General features: G+C 44.0%; 1 protein-coding gene across 1 annotated transcript; it reads left to right on the top strand.

Moving 5' to 3' along the window:
• The first annotated feature begins 711 nt into the window (after window positions 1-711).
• bhlha9 (basic helix-loop-helix family, member a9) lies at window positions 712-2,308 on the top strand. Its single transcript, XM_004561709.2, has one exon. The coding sequence runs from the start codon at window positions 936-938 to the stop codon at window positions 1,791-1,793; it is 858 nt and encodes a 285-aa protein (XP_004561766.1). The 5' UTR covers window positions 712-935; the 3' UTR covers window positions 1,794-2,308.
• The last annotated feature ends 2,422 nt before the right edge of the window (window positions 2,309-4,730 follow it).

Raw genomic sequence — 4,730 nt, 5'->3', positions numbered from 1 at the left:
AGAGTGACCGAAGGCCTGTGATTAAAGAAAAGTGAATTACAGCTGAATGAAATGAGCCAAGATGTTGACATTGAACTAATTAAATAAAGTAAAAATAAAAACTAGACTCTTGAAAACATTTTTAACCAACTGAAATGATTTTGCGACCATTTATTGTCAGTAAGTTCATTATTTGTTAGTTCGGTAAAATTTTATGACAGTTTGTCTGATGAGGCATCGATAGATGTGCTTATTGAGACGCTGCATGTCTACAAGACTGTGAGTCAACTGTTCTCACAAAGTTTTATTGGACTAATTTTCCTAAATCTGACATATGCTCCATAAAAGTGTAAGTAATACTGAAACTGGTAGAAACTAAGACAAAGTTAAAACGTTTCAAACTGTAAAACTTAAACTAAACTGCCTTGAAAACAAAAGGAAATAAAAAACAATCAGAAAATGGAAAACTATAATAACTGTGGTATGAAGCAAACTGGCATTTCCAAAGTGCAGCATTTTGCTTTTATTTTACAATGAAGTGTTGAAACTCTCCTGTGAGGGAGAGTCAGAGTAGAAGGAGGAGGACGTGTCAGTGCCATTTGCCTTGAGGGTGCCCATAAACCTGAAGAGGGAGAGAGAGTGCATCATTCTTTACAGGTGAGTATACCATGTGACCTCAAGATCTTTAAAAAGCAGGTAAACCTGTCTTGTTGAGGCACAAGTTATCACACAGCACCAGGGGACTCAGAGCAGGAGAATACACGGGCTGTCGGCACAGCAGCAAACACCGACAGCCCCACAAAAGAAGCCGAGGCACATCAGCGAGCGTGCGACGGAGTGCTGGAACCCTGCACTCACAGCTCCTCGTGCAAACCACATCTAGGATTTTCACTGAAATTGCACTACAAGAAGGAAGATTTTACGTTGTCTCATCTGGTGTGCGCACTACTGACACAATGAGCTGCAGCAGCGTTGCGAGCTCCGAGTTCTCTGAGGAAGAGCTTGAACTTGGCGGTCTGGTCCAATGCGAAGATGAAGGAAGTCCCAAGCCATCATTCCAAGACGAGAGTTCAACCAGCAGCCCAAGCGAAGCAGAGGAAGGCCAAACCAAGAAGCGCAACCGACCGGTTCGCTCAAAAGCTCGAAGAATGGCCGCTAATGTCCGCGAGCGAAAACGCATTATGGACTACAACCAGGCGTTCAATGCCCTCCGTGTTGCCCTGAACCATGACCTCAGTGGCAAACGGCTGTCCAAGATTGCCACACTGCAGCGAGCCATCAACCGCATCTCTGCTCTCTCAGTTTTCCTGAGCTCTCATCCACCCAGTAAGCCCTGCACCCACCGTGAGTGCAACAGGTCATCAGTGGGACCGGCAGCGATGGGGGCGTCACGGCTTGAGCAGACCAGGTTAACAGTTCCTTGTCCGGAGCATCAGAGCTACGTCCCCTGGCACGCATCCATCTCTCAACAGATGCAGCCACAGCCAGCGCCTCACATGCACAGACCTCATGCCTACGTAGACAACACAGTGCCATCATGTCCCCCATCACCACACTACCCTTGTTATCCCACCGAGGGACAGTTTTATGCCTCACACAGACACTGTGGCACCCCCTGTGATCTTCCACCCAGCCCTCTGAGATACCCTCAGGTGGATGAGGGGTTGGGATACCAGCCGGGGATGTGGGCCTCCTGCACTCAGGGATACATGGACACCTTTGCAGAGCCATCTGCTACTCTGGGACTTCCATGGCAGGTGAGCTACCTGCAGGAGCCGGAGAGCAGCTTCCCCCTGTGCTCTGATATACTGTAACAAGCTTCACGAGTACTGTGAAGTCCTGAAAACTGAAGAACCCTGATGGACTTTTTAAGGGTTTGAGGGAGTAACCTTGTGCTCTTACTGTTGCTGTTATTGAAACTTACAGGAAGGCTGTGATTGTAGAGCAAACTACAGTCCTGCAAACTGAACACAGATAAAGGAGCAATGGCAATCTAGACTGCAGAATGTTACATATGTTAGGTATTTTGTTTTGATGTTGAATTTGAAAATGTTAATTCTAAAGAATGTTTTGCAATCTACAGATGACAATTCACATAATTATATTTTTGCTGTGCTAAATTGTCCCCTTTTTCGGCCTTCTGCAAAGGATGAATTATTGGAGTTGCATTAGTAAATGTAAGGTAATAAAAATGGGTGTGTCGGAAATAAAAACAGACAGACTAGCATAAAAAACAGTGCTATGTAACTATGCATACAGCATGCTAGCTTTCAAGTAGTACAAAGCGCTCTGAAAGAAAATGTGACTAAGATCTGGTTTCAACATTCAACATGCTTATGTATTTATTCTCTGACTTTAAAAAGTACAGTCTGTTTGTGTTGTAAAGACGCTGCTTTTCCTTTGCTTTTTCCAAGCTTGAAAATTAAATGTTTAAAATGATAGATGACTCTTTTTATGGCTCCTTTCATAAGAAAACAGAAAATGCATATGATTCCCAGGACTACAACACTGCACTAACACAAAGCTTGCATTAAGCGTGTGCATCAGTGTGTGCATGCATGCCTGTGGGAGTGTGTTTGATTATAGCCTAAGGCTGGTAGCCTCTGCCATTCAGAGTGTGAGATGACAGAGGTCCTTCACTCAGATGAGAAACGTCCGTACAAGCCCATTCTTGCCATTCTTCTTGGAGGAGAGAACTCACTGTGTTATTTACTTACAGCACAATAAAAACACGAGTAGAAGGCAAGAATGGCGAAGCAACAAAAGCACATAAAAATCAGGCAATACTGGTTGAAAATTGTATGTATTGGCTCTTGAAAAGAATTCACTTCTTATATTGTACCTTTCAGTTCAAACACTGAGAGGTCAGCTGATCTTCTTTGAAATCAGAAACAGCGAATAGTAAACACAAGTCATCCTAGACCGGCTTATATTAGTCAATAACAGCTTTCCCTCCCCTGCTGAGCAGCATGTCATGGAAAACAGCTTTAATGTTAGACCATAGGACGAAGCCCACCGACAGATTTATATGGGTCCAGGAAGGAAGAGTGTGCCCCGTCATCAGCAAGGTGAAATCCCCTTTTGGGCTGCACCGGCCTGGAGGTACAGCTGGGTGTGTTCAGGGTTGGTTTTTTTGAACGTCCTGGAGGTCTCCCAACAGGAGCCTCGAGACGCTGCTGAAAATTGGTGGCCTGGGGAGAACTACTGTGGGCTTGGTGGAGAAATAAATGGTGTGGTGCAGCAACAATTAGCAGACAGGAAGGAAAGGGAATGTGGACAAAGAGATGAATGGAGAGTGAAATAATAGGAAGAGGAGGATATAGGTGGTGAGAAAAAGGGGGAGAGTCACTACACTTTGAGCCTGTCGTTCAGCTTCTGTGCAGACGTGAATCACTGGAAAACCTTGAGTCACCAGTGAGAGACGAGTGTGGCTGATAGCACTCGATGACGGCATGTCTCTTCCTCCTCCCTTTCTGGCACAAATGTGGATCTTCGCTTAACTCATTGCAAGGGTACCTACTGGTTTGGGTCCTCAAGAGACTACCAAGAGCTGTACCACAGCTTGTCACTGATCCGTTACAGAATCAAAATCAGAGAAACTCCTTATCCACACAGGCAAAAAAAAGTGCTGTTCAAAAGAGCGATAATCGAAATAGATTTACAACTTTCCAAAGCCTGGGACAGCACATCTTCTGCTAAGGTCAATGCTTTATCTTGTTATGGGTTCTGTTTTTGTCTGTGTTCATAAAATTTTAGTTTAGTAGCTTTTGTGTTGTCGACAGACAATGGTAACAAAAGCACACAACAAAAAAAACACAACAAAACTCACAAAAAATCCCCCATAAAATACTAGCAGCCTTCTAATAGCAGGTGCTAATACCATTGATATTATATCAATGGTATTAGCACCTGTACTAGTCCAAGATTTTTAGTAGATGCATCTATGGTAAGAATATCTAATTACATTGCCTCGTTATCGATTTATCGCATTCACAAACTTGGGTGTCCACACTGCAGGGTGACGACAATATCCTATCAGTCTTTTACAGTTGAGGGGCAAAAATCTCACAAAACACAAGTGTTTCTGGGGAGACAACTTGATGAAACAGCTGCAGAAGTGACAAGCTAACCATGAACGACTAATACCAAACATGTATCTACAGTATTATATGACGCATGCGATAAAAACACACAACATTTGCATCTTTGTCGCTGTGAAATTCTTTGCATGTTTTGGTTTCTGGCACTTCTGTTGCTGTTCTTCAAATGAATGTCTCCTCAAAAACACTTTGTGTGATTTTTGTCTGGGCGATCGTGGCTCAAGAGTTGGAAGTTCGCCTTGTAAGGTTGCCGGTTCGAGCCCTGGCTCGGACAGTCTCGGTCGTTGTGTCCTTGGGCAGGACACTTCACCTACCGCCTACTGGTGATGGGCTGATGGCGTGATATGGCAGCCTCGCTTCTGTCAGTCTGCCCCAGGACAGCTGTGGCTACAACTGTAGCTGCCTCCACCTGCGTGTGGATGAGCTGTATACAAATACAGGCCATTTACCATTTGTGTGGATTTTTTTCTATTCCTACTGTAGGTTTTTATTTTCAACTTCTATTCTGTTTTGTGTGTTTAGCGTCAGTTTTCTGTTTGTTTGAATACTCTGAGGAAGTGTTTGTGGATGAAACAGATAAACATAGAATAAACAGTATAAGTGACCACAGGTTGTGGACTAGTGCTACACATCTTGTGGGAAACAACAGAA

The sequence above is a fragment of the Maylandia zebra genome, linkage group LG10 (assembly GCF_041146795.1).
Source record: "Maylandia zebra isolate NMK-2024a linkage group LG10, Mzebra_GT3a, whole genome shotgun sequence".
In the NCBI taxonomy this organism is placed as follows: domain Eukaryota; kingdom Metazoa; phylum Chordata; class Actinopteri; order Cichliformes; family Cichlidae; genus Maylandia; species Maylandia zebra.
This window is presented reverse-complemented; position numbering and strand designations above follow the sequence as displayed.

What these genes read in the sequence shown, in the direction of transcription:
- bhlha9 (XM_004561709.2), top strand. Translation starts at nt 936, where the DNA reads ATGAGCTGCAGCAGCGTTGCGAGCTCCGAGTTCTCTGAGGAAGAGCTT.